Genomic DNA, 16,362 nt, shown 5'->3' on the forward strand with positions numbered 1-16,362 from the left:
CAACATAAAGTGTTTCTAAAATCAGTTGAGGTCTGAAAGATTAAATCAACAGCCCAATAGTGAAAATGGTGCTTCACAGAAAAAAATGGAAATTGAAATAAAAACTTAAAAGAGCAAAGATAGGAATATGAGCCCTAATTTAAGGAAGTTCATCCCCCAATATTTCTAAACCGTGCTTTTTTTTTTTAAATGAAAGTATGAATCTCCTTTTGCTTGTTCATCTTTAGCAGTGTCAGCCTATACCATGATGCCCAATACAAGGTGGCAGATAAACTAATGAGCTTTTTGTGAAGCTGAATGAAGGCAAGGGAGTAAGATTACAATACAGTCACGCATGCACGTACACACTACGCAGCATTCAGAGGGGACACTTAAACACATCCTCCCAGACAGTCTGCCAAATACTTTGCTGTAATCTTATCAAACCATCCCCATCAGGCAGCGTGCCCTTCATGTTGTTGTTCAGGCTGTCAGCATTTTCACTACAGGAAGCCAGTATATATGTGTGCTTCCTAAAGGCATTTTGGGATGAGGATAGGAACTAAGGTCAGGTGTGTGCGTATTCCACAAAGACCGGAGGGACAAACAGAATGTTTTGGCTAAACACAGACAGAGGCGATATGGCTGCATACCTGTTTGTGCATCTCAATATTGAGCCCGTAGGACATCTCGTAGTACTGTGGGCCAAAGAGAAGACACATCATTAGTACATCATGTGAGAGCGTCAACTAAAATAACAACAATATTTTGAATTAGAAAAGCATGCATTCTGAACAGAACGGTTGACCATATAGCCAGTAAAACCAATGGCTTCTGTTCTAAAAATCTCTCTACCAGAGGATCAAGTTTATAACACAAACCAGTCTACCAAAAAAAATTCTGAATTCTTCATTCCGTTGACTTTATTTTTGGCTGAACTTTCGTCATGATTACATTACTCCGACTTATTTGGTGCTTTCTAAAAAAAAAAGTTCTGACTCGCCGTATACTCGATGAATACGCGATGAAAGTGCATGACCGAATATTGTAAGTCAACATCACAAATGTGAAATGTTCCCATCACCTTATATTATGGTTAAAATATTCTGGCATTTATCAAGTTGGCACCAAGTAAAATACAATAAACTATATATCATATTTGACAAATATTAAATTGTTGGGATAAAGAATGCAGCCCAAATGCTCAACTATAAAAGTGTTTAACTTAAAATTAGCACTATCATCTCATGGGGTACATTACTTATTCCAATTGATTGGATTTCACTGTGCCAAATGCCATATTGTTTGTCCTCACAAAATAAACTCCAAAAAAAGAGCTATTTCACTCTTGGCCAGAAAGCCTGCCGTTTACAGAACTGATGTAAACGAAGGCAAAATTTTGTTTTATTGCTGTGGCAGCAAGCGTTTTTTGTTTGTTTGTTTGTTTAGTTTTTGTTTAGTTTCAAGCAAGTCAAACATTTGTATTAGTAAAATAGTACATGTGTTGTGTAGGGAACAATGGTCAGTCAGTCAGTATGTGTTTTTTTTTTAGGAAATCCCATTTTGTTCTCCATCTAACCAAGTGGTGAGCTGAGTGGACAGACAACATAGAAGTGGACTAGTGGGTAAGTATTCTGGTTTTAGATCAAAAGATTTTACTGAAGACAGCTTCAACCAATTGGCAAATGACACTTTGCCAGTGAAAAGTTAATTATAACACTGTAACCGAAAGAACATGGCCTTAGCAGGCATTGTTAGCCCCAACGTCGTCAAAATGTCACCAGTAAAACATTCTGGTTTTAATAGTTTCAGATGATAAATGATTCATTTGCAATCGCTATGCTTACTTGAAAAGTTGAAGTATAAATACACGATATTAACCATTCATTAGGCAGCTGAAATCCAATGTTAATGAGCCCCAGACGCTTCCATGTCAGATGCTCTCTTTACTTTTTCTATTTTGTCCACTTGTGCCACATTATAGTGATTCAGCCTTCGGTTTGAACTCATATGGTAAAATCTCCCTGGAACCATGTGCTTCGGGACTTCCCTCCCCTGACCCTTTTTCGATGTTGCATCCCAACTCATCACACAATAAAGACACGAGTCTGGTTTTCCATTTTAGTCAAACACCCTCTGTCGGATCCCTATCTCCCGTTAAAGCATCCTTTTTAAGTGAGCAGAGGAAAACCATTTCATAAATTATGTACATTTTAAATAGTAATGGTTTTGTGTGAGTGTTGATTTATTTTTGAATATCCTCTGACAAGATTTTATCATTTAATTAGTGTGAAAAAATTCATGATAGAGGGACTTTAAAGCTTAACACACGCAGCTTTGTTGGATTGGAGTCCATCAAGTTGATTATATGGAAGACCATCTTAAAATAGCCTCCATTATCTCATGGGCTGATGAAAAACACACCAAGTGCCCTTGATATCGCAGGACCCCCCGGGTGTCAGGAGTATCACGTCTGGCTGGTTAAAAAGAAGGAATACAAGAAACCTTTTGATTCATGCGCAAAGCCTGCGGAGGGGCAATTAACCCACAGTAGGTCACGCTTGGGGAGTCGGGAAGGGTCACGTTGGGTCATAAGGGGCCCCGGCGGCCATAGAGGGGGTCGTCATGCCCAACAATCAATAGATGGACATTTGACCCATGCTCGAGTTTCAACTGCCCCTTGTCCACCCCCACCCTGCCCCGGCTTATCCAGTGAATACACAGACGTGGTGAGTCAACACCACCATAGTAGGCACAAGCGCTAACATGGCGGCGTCTGCAGAACGTCACAACTCATCAAAACCTGCTACCTCTTACCTGAGGCTAAAGGGTGAATAGAACATTCAATCAAATTGGCATCTTCACAATGATTCTGCTTACCATGACATAGTGGCGCTGCATATCCGTCTTTTCGTTAGCCAGCTTGTCGTACTCCACTTTAAGACTTCAAGAGAAGGAAAGATAAATATTTGATTGATTCAATTGAACCAAAACCATCTTCTGTCTCCTGTTCTCTTATTCCTGCATTTACTTGTTTAATTTATTTTGCTATGCTTAATGCTATAAACTAGGCCAGGAAAATGTTTTCACAAAATTTCCAAGGAGGAAGTAACAAATATTCAAACAATGCATTCACACCATTACCTGTGATACTGAGCCTGCAGAAACTGGAATTCATCTTTGATTCTGTCACATGATTCTGCCACTGTGAACTTGAAACCAGGCTGCCCTGGCTGATGAGGTGCCTACGAGGTGTAAACAAAACTTTGTTGACAAACCTCTAATTCCTTGACAGGAGGAGTGACAAATAGGGATGCAATATGTGCACAGAATTGACAAACGTATCCACGTTAAAATGCATTTAACAAGACGTGTTGAGATCCAGATCTCTTCAAAACATCTTTGCAATCTCTCTTTATAACACCAATAGCCCACATCACGAGGAGACTACCTCAGAAGGCCACGTTTTGCATGTCAACGTCCAAATCGAGCACTGCTACCTACCGGATGCCGGCCTTGTGGATACATATCTGTCCTGCACACGAGGGAACTTGCTTTCTTGTCTTTTTCTTCAAGTAATCCGAGGGCACAATAGTTCCCTTCCCGGGTGGCAAGTATCGTTGGTGACTGCGAGGCGCTTAGTCACCCGGCATCGAAGCACTCAGTTCTGTTAGACACACAAATGTACAAAGTTTTCAAGCCTTTACAATAACCCCACAAAGACCTGGCATCAAATGTTAATATTGTCATATGTGTGAGCATTTGACAAACCCCCCCCAATGTGAATACAAGGTGTCATATTCAACGATTTCATTTGTTATTATTCGTCACTACATTTATGTATTTTTTTGAATAAACACATTTACAGCAGACTATCTTAAATCGTGGCATTTGCATCTTATCCCCAGGCCTGTGTGGGTTTTCTGCGGTTTCCTCCCACATTCCAAAGACATGCATGGTAGGCTGTTTGGACACTAAACTGCCCCTAGATATGAGGGCGAATGGTTGTTTGTCTCCTTGTGTCCTGCGATTGGCTGGCCACCGATTCAGGGTGTCCCCTGCCTCTGACCCAAAGTCAGCTGGGATAGGCTCCAGCACCCCCCGTGACCCTAGTGAGTCTAAAGCAGTTAAAAAATGAAATGTTAATAAAAACTAAATGATTAAGTAAATACAAACTAAATTAACTCTAGTTATGGTGTCCAATAACGTTTTTAATGTATGTATTAATAATTAAATGTGCTTTCTCAATTGAAAAGAAACTGTGGAAAACATGAATAAGACCCAGTTTTTCAAGTTAGTGGGCACCCGGCAGACATTTGATCACTGACGTTATAATTCAACCAATTAAATGCGAGTACTCCAAGTAGTTATATTTATACAATATGTCATTAATACGGATTTTCACATGCACCTGTGCTCAAGTCTTTTAGCATGTCTTTTTTATTTAAGATCAACTCTTTTTTTGCCATTGTCGACATTATCACCACATAGCTAATTTAATCACTTTGCTGCAAATATTAATTAATTTGTCACTACTAGATGTCCAATCCGTTTGAAATGGGAGGGCTGACAGCCAATGAACATCGTCCCAGTGTCAGCCACCGAGCTAAACAATTTGGTCTAAGAAATTCTCAACGAGACTACTTGACATTTTTGCTGTCATTTATATAAAGTGTTATCTCACGCTTTAAACTGGGAATCAATTCTCATGCTCCAGTCCCAATGACGGCGTGAGACGTCAAATTTATTTCTTTATCAAAAGTGGCATAATCCAGGGTAACAACCCAGATGATCATTTTAATGATTTCCACTTAAATTGAACGAACACATACATATTGATCCTCTTTCATTTGTTGTGGTTGACCAAAAACAACGGTGAACAAACTCTCCTTGTTAGAGGATATGTAACGTCGCTTTCTTTTTACCTTTGTCTCCACTGCCCCTCTTGCACAGGTTAAATTTTAATATCCACCCATAGATCGGAGTACATCCTCCACTCGGCCAAATCACCGCGGAAAGACGTGAAAATATCCACTGCCTTTTTCTTTACCGTCCTCTTCTCGCCCCTCCACGTTGCTGTCTCCCGTCCAGTCGGACTATGGAGCCCCTCGGATGTCGGATTAGGCGGCCGTAAACACCTTTTTGAAGCTTCTGGTTAAATCCAGCGGTAGTCAAAAGTGGCTGCAAATGATTCCCGCGTCTTCAACTTGGGCAATAGTACGGAGGAAAGTGTGATGGGGGTGTCGGTGGGGGGGAAAATACAGAAAGAAATGCCCGTAGTCGTGAAATAACGCCGCTTCCTCCGTCGCGCGTTGTACCACACGCAGACTGAGAGCACTGACACGAGGACGCAACTGACGCGAGAGGCGCGCTCGCTAACCAATTGGCTACTCCCACCAATCAAAAGCTGTGAGCCCCACGTGGGGTGTTCACGTTCGGTCGTTGTTCCTATTGGTCCACCAGATGTATGACTTCACCGGGTCGCCATTTTGAATCTAAAGTGACAGTCGTCGCGTTCGACAACTTGTTCAAAACAAAGGCTGTCGTTTAAGGGTGTCAGTGTGGTGCAGCATCGATAGATGAGCAAACATAAATTTGGGTTCGACGCAGTGATGCAACATCACCCCGAGTGGAACACTTGAGCTGACTTTAATTCGACCACCGATTTCCAATTGCAACTCAAGCATAGGCGAGTAAAGAAACGACTACTCCACGCCTTTTCTTCTTCACGTGTTGCTTTAAATGCAGTCCCCACGTGGGTCGCCCCCGCCCTCGAGCAGTAGTTGTTATCCAATAAACGCTCAGCCGTCTTCCTACGCGGCTTGCCATTGGTTAGGTTTGAGAGAAGCTGTCAGTCAGAGCGGGAGACTGTCAATTAAACCCACGTTGGAGTCGGTGCTGACAAATGCCGGCGTGCTTCTCCCTCCCGCCCGCGAGTAGAGGCTGGAATGGCTGCTTAATTAGCTTCGAATGGCTTTTCCTTTCAGCTCAAACAATCTGTCACTACCATGTGGTAAAAAGGGCTTTGCATAAAACAAAAGCAGGGGGAAAAGCCAGTAGGGGCTAAATATCAGTTTGATTCCCCTTCTCTTCCTCCTCCATGAAAACGTTTTCTGTAAAACAAAGCATTTACCTCGCTCAAACATGAGGCTTCTTTCACACTTGCGCTTTTGCGTTCTCCTACACATTTTGTATTGCTTTTTTCGGGGTGGTTCGTGTATGTATACGGGTCTATTGCTTATTTTATAGGCACAATGTCTGTCATTCTTGAAATTGAGACATTTGACAGGAAAGCTCATTAACTGCCACTGACAGTGAGAGACGTCAAATCCATTTGAACGGAGATGCGAAAAGCGCACTGTGAGCTATTCGGGATGATTGTTATCACTTGTCGGCCATTTTGTGTCAGTGCCATTCGATGGACATAACGGAGTCAATGGAGCGTCAACTTTGTAACAGCTCGATATTGTTAATTTTTCAAGCCAATTTTAAAACCATTTTCTTCATAAGTGCCAGAGAGGCAGCAAAATAACTGCATACATCCACCTTAGTTAGCCATGTCAGGTAATATTATCTCTAATGTATTATTTTATTAATGTATAGTTAATTAATTAATAAATAGTCACATTAATTTGCTTTGTCATAAACCAAACCTAACATTTTGATGGAAAGCAAGAATGTGCCTGCCCCCTACAAAGCAAGAATGTGCCTGCCCCCTACAAATGTATGAAAACATGCTTATGTTAGTTTGTTCTGATTTGGTTATTGGCTGGCCACCAATTCAGGGTGTCCCCTGCTTGGTCCCTGTAGTTAGCTGGGATAGGCTCCAGCACCCCACGCGACCCTAGTGAGGATAAGTACTACAGAAAATGAATGAATAGTGGTTTGGGTTTGAAAAGGTTCAGAAAAAATAAACGTCATGTAAATACTATTTTAAAAAACACTTCTAAAAATCATGAATTTGATCACATTTTGAAGATTATGTAGCATGGCCCAAACCATAGCTGTTGCTAAGCAACAAATGTAGCCTTGTTCCTTGAAGATGCAGTGATCTCCACTGGGGGCATGCAGGAAAAATCATTCCAAAATAGGTTTGCAAAATATTTTAGCAGTCAGGATTACACTCACATTTTTGTGATGTAGTTTAACACATTCATTTTTAAGAATACCCATTGTGCACTTTAGTTAAAATTACAAATGGGGATGCCTGAGATAGTGTGTTTATCCACAGAACCACAGTGCCCAAAGCTTTGGGCTTTACCAGCTCACATTCACCAGTATAGACATCAGGCAGTGCTAATTTTAGGGTTTAGTGTCTTCCTGGGTTTTACCATATTGCCAAGGACACTTCAGCAGTTTATGTTCCTGCCAGGATTAAGTCACTCACCCCTGGGATGGACGGATAACCGTTCAATAAACACCGCCAGACATAATATGTCACATCACATTCACCTAAAAGTAGATAAATGCATAAAATTCCAAATATTGATTCATTCACCTTCTGTATTCCGCAGGGTTGCGGGTGTTTCCTGATCTTATCCTACCTGACTTTGGGTGATGGGCAGACTACACCCTAGACTGGTCGCCATAAACTGTAATGCACAAAAATTGACAGACGACCATTTGCACTCACAAACATGCCGCATTTTTCTCATCAATGCTGCATGTTTTTGAAAGTTACATTTAGTTATGGTAGTTTATAATATATTAAGATATAAACTATTTATGTGGCCCTTTTATTTAAATCCAGAGCACCTGTCACTTACAATTTTTGTTTTTCTCAATGTATAATCGGTTCATACTTCATTAGGCAAGCACTCATTTGCACGCTCTCATCTTCAGCTTGAAATGTGCATCAGAACAATTTAAAACTAATGAAACTAGTTTCCTAGGAAACGTTTTGAAAAATATTGTAAGTGACTCGACAGCATCATTATTTCATTCCATTCATTTTTTAACTGATGTCATTGAGGATATTTTACTAAATATTATTGGTGTGTGTAATTATGGTGTTATTTGCTCTAAATGTCTGGTCTAAGATACTATATTGGTTGAGCTTTCTTTGGAAAACACAATCTTGTATGGTTGTGGGTTGACCTAGTTAAAATAAAGTCAAATCAAGTGCAGAAGTGTCGCTGAGAAGAAGTTTCTTTGTTGGTGGCTTTTGTTGCTGCAAATCTGCTATGTACATCTGTAAGTTACCCATAGAATGGACACTAGCACATATTGCATAACCAATCTAGAGTTTGGTTAGTGGCAAAATTATGGTGAATATTATGGATTTTGGAACATTGTCACTGACGGTTTGGAAGCTCACGAAACTAACCTTTGTTGAAATTGCATAGATTTAGTAATGGTCTCTAAAACTCTCAATGGTTTTATTGTATACAGCATGTACATTCTGTGATTGACAAGCATCCAGTCAAAGGTGTTTGCCTTTGGCCCAAAGTCCTCTGGGAAGTACGCCACAATTCTAGACAGGATACAATGTGTAAAAATAGATACATCATTCAGAACAGCAGTCTTGTGCTTGGTAGAATTCCAAAGAATTGATGGCGACAGTAAAACACATTCTGGGCTTCTCTCATTGACGGCATGTGTGCATCTTTGATGCACAAATTTGTCATTCACCAATATGTCTAAATGTGAATTGTCGTATACTATACAAAATAGTTTGGAAACTCTTCAGACCATGTGAGACCACACAATAATAATGAGCTGTCTTATAAAACATTTTGAACAACTCCAGAGATGACTTGGACTGTGATTTGTTAAATCCTGCTGACTTTGATATTGCTCAAATTGGCTGAATGTTTCTTTGCATTAGGAAGTTGCACAGCAAGAATAATGATCACATCAATCACATTTCCTAATTAGTCTATAGTAGGTTTTTATTGTGACCAAATGTGCACACCTAAAACCTCAAATCATATTTCCGGAAATGTCCATTTGAAAAACGAATCAGAAAAATCACAAGTGAGTAACCTCATACAACCTAAACTGGTTGCCAGCCAATCATAGGGCACAAACAGAAACAACCATTCATGTTCACATTTACACTTAAGAACAGCAGGTAGCCTATTCCTGCAAGTTTTAAAGATATAGAAAGAGTGTTAATCTTTCAAATCCCTACCAATATATACTTTACGTATTCTTCTCCACCTGAGTGTGCATGGGTTTTCTCTGGGTACTCTGTATCCTCCCAAATCCCTAAAACATAAACGGTAGACTGGTTGAACACTTTAAATTGCCCTTAGATGAGTGTGAGTTGCCCCACTCCTTGTGCCCTGCAATTGGCTGGGCACCGATTTAGGGTGTCCCCTGCCTTGTGCCCGGTTGGGATTGGCTCTAGCAACCCCTGGGACCCTTGTGAGGATAAGTGGTAGGGAAAATGTACATATGTAGGTATTCTCTAATTTACTTGTGACTTGCATGTGAAAGTTCTCATCTCATCTCATTTTCTGAACCGCTTTATCCACTCTAGGGTCGCTGGGGTTGCTGGAGCCGATCCCTGCTGACTTCGAGCCAGTGGGGAACACACCCTGAATTGGTGGCCAGCCAATCGCAGGACACAAGGAGACAAACTCATACCTAGGGGCAATTTAGAGTGCCCAATCAGCCTACTATAGATGTCTTTGGAATGTGGGAGGAAACCACAGTATCCAGAGAAAACCCACACAGCCCCAGGGAGAACTTGCCAACTCCACTCAGGTGGACCGACCTGGATTTGAACCGAGGTCTCCCACTGTGAGGCCGACGTTTCTAACCACTCATTCGCCGAGCCCATGTGATGAATGGATTTAGGCTTAGAGTGAAATTTGAAACTTCTGTTTTTAAATGGAAAATGATTGCTGTTGGAAATACTTTCTACTTCAAAAATGGATTATGATGGTATAAATTTGTCAATGATTTCTTGAAAGATAGCACACAATGAACTAGTGATTATAATGGAATCAGTTCCACGCATAGTAAATTCGTTTCATTCTTACTACAACAAATACCCATTCAATTGATTAATCAACAATACCACACATTTCTACACATACTGAATGAGTTACATTCTTACTACAACAGATACCCATTCAATAGATAAATCAACAATACCACAAATATTTCTCAACTTGACAAATTATTGAGAAATATTCTCAAAGTCAATTTCTGGAACTAAACTAAAGTCACTGTGCAGTGTACAACAAAAATGTTTTTTTCAGGGAAATTTGTCTCATGACGTCCCATTCAGAGGCAGACCTCGTCACTAAATAGCAATAACTGGGTAGACAGGAGAAAACTTAAAACTTGATATAAAAAAAAAACAGTTTATACATGACATTTCCTACTCTATGTGTTCTCATACTAACTTTTAGTCCATTACTTTTTACCACTTTACATCCTTCCTCACATAGAAGTACTTGTGGCTCATGCCAATATCGTTCAGTTTGCTCAGGGCTGAGAAGCTCCTGGGATTGCAGCGAGAGGTCAAGGAAGTAGATTAACTCGAGCTGGCAAACACTGTGTCAGTCTCCAAAGGTCTAAGATGCTTATTCAAGCGCCCCATATAGGAAGACATTATCATATAGCTTTATCTGATCAGCTCCGTGTGAAGAGTGGGCCTGATTAAGCAGTAACAACGAAGTGGGCTTCAACCTTATGGACTGCTCCACTGTTTATTTGCACAGGAAACCCAGACGCTGTGAAACTCCTACTCCAAGTCACAACATAAATATTGGAGCTATTTACTGAGGTGGTTTTAATTCTTTACAAAGCAACGATTGGTTCATTTTATTTCCATCTCTGCAAGAACTTGGCAAATGGATTCCTTCAGCCTCCGTAATTCTTCTCATACAAACTTATCCTAAAGTCAATAGATCCTAGGTATATTTTCAATGGCTTTGGTGGCTACTAAAGACACAAGTCTCAATTCGCCTGCATATAGTATCAGATTCAGATTCTAAGGTCAAAAACATTCTCAACACTTCTATAGCGGACGGGGAGTGGTTGCAGCACCGATTGTCTGCAAGGAGTTTGATACTTCCTTGAAAAGGGGAACATGTTCACTCACCTAAATTCCTAAAACAAGGAAAGCCTGAATCAAAATATTGTGCGTGTTTTATGATTGTTTTGCTTATAAGAGGACAATTGTGTGATAAGCAATTGTTAATAAATACTCTTAATGAAGACTCCATTGGATGACTACTTCTTAATATCATTCATCCTTCTTGATTTTTTGGAGCAGTGTTCTCTTATTGCAAGGATTCAAACGGCAATGGTAAATCATCTATAGAAATAGGCTTCCAATGGAGTTCAGGCAATGAAAATAGATATTGTTGGCTACAACGGAGCGAACCCAGTTTATGTAATGCAGACTTGAAAAGGGACCTTAGCAGAATATGTATTACAGGAACTCATGAGTTGTTAAGTCAATTCAAACATGATGAAAGGACCAATTCAAAAGAGACAATCATAGATTGAAAGAGAAAAATAATGAAATTGCATTCAGCGGTGTTTGTTTGTCACACTGTCTGTTGTGGACATGTGGTGGAGGATTTTTTATTAATTTTTAAAAATATATGCTGAATAGCCTATTGTGAAAATGTTGGGATTTTCCTCTTCCATGTGAGTGGGAGACCAATAGGAACATACTGTGACTTGCACAAAAAGTTGGCAAAAGGGCAACAGTAATCAATTGATACTAATGCGACTAATCCAATATGCATGGTTAAATTGGTTGATTCATTTACAAAAGTGATCCCCAAACTATTCCAGGAAGGGCCGCAATGGGTGCAGGTTTATGTTCCCCCCGGTAAGAGGAAACCTTTCCACCAATCTGGTATCTTAGAAGTGCAATCAGTGGATTGCAGTCAGGTGCTTGTTTTTTTTCAGCAGAAACCTCATTGGTTAAACAGTTTGTGATGGATCAGTTGGAAGAAAATCCTGCACCCACAGTGGTCCTCTAGAACCAGTTTGGGGACCTCTAATTTACAACCATGCTATGTCAACAAATATAATGGTTGTGTCGAAATATACAGTACGGTCATCTGCTCAACATATCAGAATCAAAACTCAGTACATTGTGTGTAGCTTTGCTCTTCTCCAAAGTAAATAGAAAAGGTGTGCTGTGGTGGTGTTCTGGTTGCAATACGTGTACGATTGTAAGCATCCATCCATTTATTTTCCCTTTCGGGTGTTCTCATTAGTGTGGTAAACTAGAGTCAATCGCATTTTTGGTGCACATACAATGTGAACATACAACCATTCACACTCAAATCCACAGAAAAGAGCAATTTAGTGTCTTATTTATTGGTCAGTGGCTCGGTGTGTTGTGGTTAGCATGTCTGCATCACAGTTCTGAGATCCAAGCTCCAAATCCAGTGGATTCGTACCTTCCTGTGTCAAAAGGTGATCCTTAGTAATTGGAAACTGAGCATTCTGGTTAAAAAATACCATGGCAAAGCAAACAAATATTAATAGTATTCTGAGAACATCCATGTATCCTTTACCTGAACTCAGTAGGTATCAGAGTATATTTTCAGTCCATTTAAAATGGCTTCATTTGTCATTCAAATAGGATGAGTTCATTGTGTTCTTTTGTCTGAACTGGTTCATTCAGCTCCTGAATTGGGTGGCTTCTCTGAGCATGCAGCGCATGATTAATAAACTCATCTTCACTTGCTGTGACCAGGTCTACAGGCTCGCTCGGTGAAAAGCTCTTTAGAGAGGTTGGTGTCATTTTCTATGATTCCAGTACAAGTGGCTGCTATAAAAACTAGGTCAACAAAGAGACCTCATACTGTCCTTCATCGTGAGAGTGCAAGGCAACCCACTGTTGTTAGTGGGGCCCACTTTAGAGTAACAGCATGAATGGTATTGTGCACAGGGGGAAAAGGAAAAGAGAAAAACTATCGCGATTGTAAAAACGCCTTTGCAGCCATCCCTTTATGGGATGTCAATATAATGCATATTAAGAATGTTAAATATGAGTTAAAAGAGTTGATTTTACATTAGACTCAATCTTAATCATTGCCAGCATCTCTAAAACAGATATTGTTTGATCATCATGGTGGCCCTGGGCTGTAATTGCTTTAGTCATAAAAACAACAAACGAACTAGTGATCCTTTTAACACTTATCTGCCATCATGTGCATTACAATTCCAATAAATTTAAAAAGAAAATTTATTTTTGCTATTAAGAAACACATACTATAAGACTTTAAATTTTCTTTTTGTTGAGAAGTGTTTTTCTTTATCATCAGCCACATAGTGGTAGACCTAAAAAAATAGTACTTTTTTTTTAAAGAGAAAAATATGGTTTCCAAGGGAACAGGCCCTTTCATGTAGCTCATGTCATCTCATTTTTTGAACCTTTTTTTATCCTCATTAGGGTGACAGGGGGTGCTGGGGCCTAGAGGTGGGGGACACCCTGAATTGGTGGCCAGCCAATCACTGGGCTCAAGGAGACAAACAACCATTCAGACTCACACTCATACCTATGGGCAATTTAGCCAATCAGCCTACCATGCATATTTTTGGAATGTGGAAGGAAACCAAAGTACACAGGGGGAAACCAGAGTACCCAGAGGAAACCCACGCAGGCCTGGGGAGAACATGCAAACTCCACACAGATTGACATGGCCTGGACTTGAACCAATGACCTCAGAGCTGTGAGGCCGACACATTAACCACTCGCCCCACCGGGCCGTCCCTTTCATGTAACCCCTTTCAGAATGTAGTCTAGATGAGGTGTTTTCCCTTGTACACTTGCAGAGGGAATTGTACAGCAATTATGGATGCTCATGGCGAGCGTGAAATATTCATTGTGTGTGTTAAGTTTGAGTGTGTATATGTGTGTGGCCTTACATGTACTGTTTGCAATCTCAAGGTTGACCCAAACAACCTTGCTAGATAGGTAAAAGGGATAAGTCACTTGGGAGAAGGCAGCTAGATTATTGATTTTTACAGGTCATCAGATAGTACGGAGATGGCTGAGAAAGAGTCCTTTCGGTGCCTACTTACAAAAGCCTGTCGTTTAATCTGATCAATAGCGCCAATTACCCTACTTTTCCGACAGCTATTAACACATTACCAACGCTTTCATACTATGTTTTCAAGAAATCAGTATAGTAAAACATCACCTATGTAACCGCTCAGTGATAGAACAATATATTTCATTATAGTAATCAAAAAATGTTTTACTCCACCCTTACCAAGTCCTTAAAACCCCTACTGCACAGTCGTTTGTTAGCAACGAGAGCCAAGAGACGTCTATCCGACAAACTTTCCCATCATTCTGTAAGTGGCGATGACTAAGATGCTTGATCAATGTCTGACCAATAGTGGTTTCCGTCTCCCAAATTCTGGCATCTTATTCATAGAAGGTTGGGGCACTTGGAACTGTGGCTGACCAAATACTAGAAATAATATTCCACAGTAACCAGCTGAACTTGCTATTAGGATACATAGTTTATCATCATACAGTATGTCAGAAGAGAAAATTAATCAAGAATTAGTACAATATCTTTCAGTCTGCAATTCATGCTGGAGTATAAATCACATTTTTGGAAGACCATTTTTATATTTCATCAGAATCAAAGGGAAACAAAACATGGGAAAGTGTTTAACAAGGATGGAAAGAAAGGCAGATAGTGAGTCAAACACAAATCACCCGCAATCCAAAAGGAGGAAATATGATGATGCATATGTAGCACTTGGCTTCACTGTTATTTCGATGGGGGAGGAGAAAAGACCGATGTTTCCTGTGCCAAAACTGAAGCCCAAAAAATTAGTACATCATTTAAATACATCACCCCCCAATCAGTCTAAAACCTATGGGCAATTTGGAGTGTTCAATCAGCCTACCATGCATATTTTTGGAATGTGGCAGGAAATCAGAGTACCTGGACGAAACCCAGGGACAACATGCAAAGTCTACGCAGATGGACTGACCTGAATTTGAACGTACGACCCTAGAACTGTAAGGCCGATATACTAACCACTCACACCACCAGCTCTATATGTGACACATACAAATAAATGATCTAGTTGGCTTTGGATGTTTTGAGAATCCTTTACTGATTAAGACATATCCCATTACAAATATCAACAACAACATATGATGGAAAAAAAGAGGCACTATATTTTTCTTTCGATGTAAAGAGTTGGCAGGACCTGTACAGAGACTGTCAGGGGAGCTGTGTTCAAACACTGCTGTTGAAAATAAATATATATGCAAAAAAGGCCTTTCAGTTCAATCAGGGTAGCAGGCCTGTCAAGTAGGGAAGATTGCTGCCAGAGGGGCCTTGCCAAAATTACAATTAAACCGTAAGAACCTGAGTCAAGAGCAGCCACTTCAAACCTCTTTCTTATTAATTGGGATTTAGGGAGTACCTGGGTTGCCTCGGTTTGAGGTTCAAGTGGTGGTTAGTGAATGATCGAGCAACTCTTCTAGGCTTGTAAAGATGAGATTGCTGTGAAACGTGATCAACATCTTCTCTCGGGTCACGGCGTAGAGCTTTATAGCACCTAAAGCACCATGTGCTTCAGTCTCACGCTCTTTGTAGCAGCACTCAGAAATATATTTAAGGCACTGACTCAAGTACCTCTTCAGGATCCATACACAAAGACCTCTACCTCAATGGTTTGCATCACAGATTTTAAGTGGCCCTGGAATTTAATGTTTTTATAATAGAGATACGCTATTCTAGGGTTCACAAGATGAGCACTCAGAATGTAAAGAACTTTTACATTAAAATAACTACAAAGAAGACACATCACATTTTCTGGCCTTCCATAGCTTTCAAATTGTTAAATAATGAGCTACATGAAAGAAATGGCTGCAAAACCGATGGTCCTGGCAGTGTCCCACAATAAAATGATGAAACCAAATTTAATTTTTATAGCTTTAGTGCTACATTTGGCTCCATTTTGCCTATATCAAACTCCAGTATAACTTCCCACTAGAAAACTGAATTTACAGTTGATTCATACATCCCATTATGTGAGCAGCGACATATTAGAGACAGCATGAAAATACTTAATAGTGAATAAAAGTGTGTAATAAGTCCATCAGTGTAAAGATATAAAGATATTCATTTATTGTAGCTCATCATCAGATAGGCTTGCAATTAGTGTATCGTTTAACACTCATCATTAAAGTTACTCGTTTGCTACATCTCGCTCCATTAATACTCAGTGACACTGCGGGTCAAACAAATTAGAGTAAGCGCATTCATAAAGGTTTAGAAACACATTCACTGAAGGACTAATTAGGCCTCAAGGGTAACGACTTTGTTTTTGGCACAGACCTGGACAATCACCAAGGGAAGTTGGTGTCCGTCATGCTGCATGGAGCCAGGTGGACTTTGTTTTGCTTCGCCGTGCCACTTTTCC

The 16,362-nt window shown here is 40.1% G+C and overlaps 1 protein-coding gene across 7 annotated transcripts in view; it reads right to left on the reverse strand.

Moving 5' to 3' along the window:
• The window catches only part of LOC144194085 (transducin-like enhancer protein 3-B), a 28,118-nt gene extending 22,441 nt beyond the window's left edge, over positions 1-5,677 (reverse strand). For all 7 annotated transcript variants that reach the window (XM_077712881.1, XM_077712878.1, XM_077712880.1 and 4 more), the window contains exons 1-5: positions 4,905-5,677; positions 3,484-3,646; positions 3,124-3,224; positions 2,860-2,923; positions 633-677 (exon numbers count right to left, since the gene is read on the reverse strand). In XM_077712881.1, coding sequence (XP_077569007.1) covers positions 633-677; positions 2,860-2,923; positions 3,124-3,224; positions 3,484-3,507 — 234 coding nt within the window. In that variant the 5' untranslated portion in view covers positions 3,508-3,646; positions 4,905-5,677. The remainder of the gene's footprint in view (positions 1-632; positions 678-2,859; positions 2,924-3,123; positions 3,225-3,483; positions 3,647-4,904) is intronic.
• Between the last annotated feature and the right edge of the window lie 10,685 nt (positions 5,678-16,362).

Source organism: Stigmatopora nigra, chromosome 3 (assembly GCF_051989575.1).
Source record: "Stigmatopora nigra isolate UIUO_SnigA chromosome 3, RoL_Snig_1.1, whole genome shotgun sequence".
Classification (NCBI taxonomy): Eukaryota; Metazoa; Chordata; class Actinopteri; order Syngnathiformes; family Syngnathidae; genus Stigmatopora; species Stigmatopora nigra.